The 1346-nt window shown below is 68.4% G+C and overlaps 1 protein-coding gene across 1 annotated transcript in view; it reads right to left on the bottom strand.

The window, feature by feature from the left end:
* Nucleotides 1–1119, bottom strand: part of CHLNCDRAFT_20722 (hypothetical protein) — a gene marked incomplete at both ends in the record, with an annotated part of 33259 nt that extends 32140 nt beyond the window's left edge. The window contains one exon of the mRNA XM_005849944.1: nt 1021–1119. Within this exon, the coding sequence (XP_005850006.1) occupies nt 1021–1119 (99 nt within the window). The remainder of the gene's footprint in view (nt 1–1020) is intronic.
* Between the last annotated feature and the right edge of the window lie 227 nt (nt 1120–1346).

The raw sequence follows: 1346 nt of genomic DNA, 5'->3' as shown, positions 1-1346 counted from the left end.
CCCACTGATTCTGCACCTCAGCCGCCGAATGTGGGACCTCGTGGTTCAGCATCCAGCAGCCCGCAGCAGCCAGCAGCCCGCAGCAGCCAGCGGCAGCAAGGCACCTTATTCGGCACCTCAGGCGCCGAATGTGGGACCTCGTGGTTCAGCATCCTGCAGCCCGCAGCAGCCAGCGGCACCCAGCGGCAGCAAGGCGCCCGATTCGGCACCTCAGGCGCCGAATGCTGCGCCTCAGGCGCCTGATTCTGCACCTCAGCCGCCGAATGTGGGACCTGGTGGTTCAGCAGCCAGCAGCCCGCAGCAGCCAGCGGCAGGCAGCTGCAGCGAGGCGCCCGATTCGGCACCTCGGGCGCCGAATGCTGCGCCTCAGGCGTCTGATTCTGCACCTTAGCCGCCGAATGTGGTTCCGCATCCAGCAGCCCGCAGCAGCCAGCAGCCCGCAGCAGCCAGCGGCAGCAAGGCACCTTATTCGGCACCTCAGGCGCCGAATGTGGGACCTCGTGGTTCAGCATCCTGCAGCCCGCAGCAGCCAGCGTCAGGCAGCGGCAGCAAGGTGCCCGATTTGGCACCTCAGGCGCCGAATGCTGCGCCTCAGGTGCCGAATGCGGCGTCTCAGGCGCCGAATGCGGCGCCTCAGGCGCCTGATTCTGCACCTCAGCCGCCGAATGTGGTTCCGCATCCAGCAGCCCGCAGCAGCCAGCAGCCCGCAGCAGCCAGCGGCAGCAAGGCACCTTATTCGGCACCTCAGGCGCCGAATGTGGGACCTCGTGGTTCAGCATCCTGCAGCCCGCAGCAGCCAGCGTCAGGCAGCGGCAGCAAGGTGCCCGATTTGGCACCTCAGGCGCCGAATGCTGCGCCTCAGGTGCCGAATGCGGCGTCTCAGGCGCCGAATGCGGCGCCTCAGGCGCCTGATTCTGCACCTCAGCCGCCGAATGTGGTTCAGCATCCAGCAGCCCGCAGCAGCCAGCAGCCCGCAGCAGCCAGCGGCAGCCAGCGGCAGCGAGCCGCCCGATTCGGCACCTCAGGCGCCGAATGCTGCGCCTCAGGCGCCGAATGCTGCGCCTCAGGCGCCTGATTCTGCACCTCAGCCGCCGAATGTGGGACCTCGTGGTTCAGCATCCAGCAGCCCGCAGCAGCCAGCGGCAGCCAGCGGCAGCAAGGCACCCGATTCGGCACCTCAGGCGCCGAATGCTGCGCCTCAGGCGCCGAATGCTGCGCCTCAGGCGCCTGATTGGGCACATCAGCCGCCGAATGCGGGACCTGGTGGTTCAGCATCCAGCAGCCCGCAGCAGCCAGCAGCCCGCAGCAGCAAGCGGCAGGCAGCTGCAGCAAGGCACCCGATTCGG

Source organism: Chlorella variabilis, assembly GCF_000147415.1.
Source record: "Chlorella variabilis unplaced genomic scaffold CHLNCscaffold_4, whole genome shotgun sequence".
NCBI lineage: Eukaryota > Viridiplantae > Chlorophyta > Trebouxiophyceae > Chlorellales > Chlorellaceae > Chlorella > Chlorella variabilis.
This window is presented reverse-complemented; position numbering and strand designations above follow the sequence as displayed.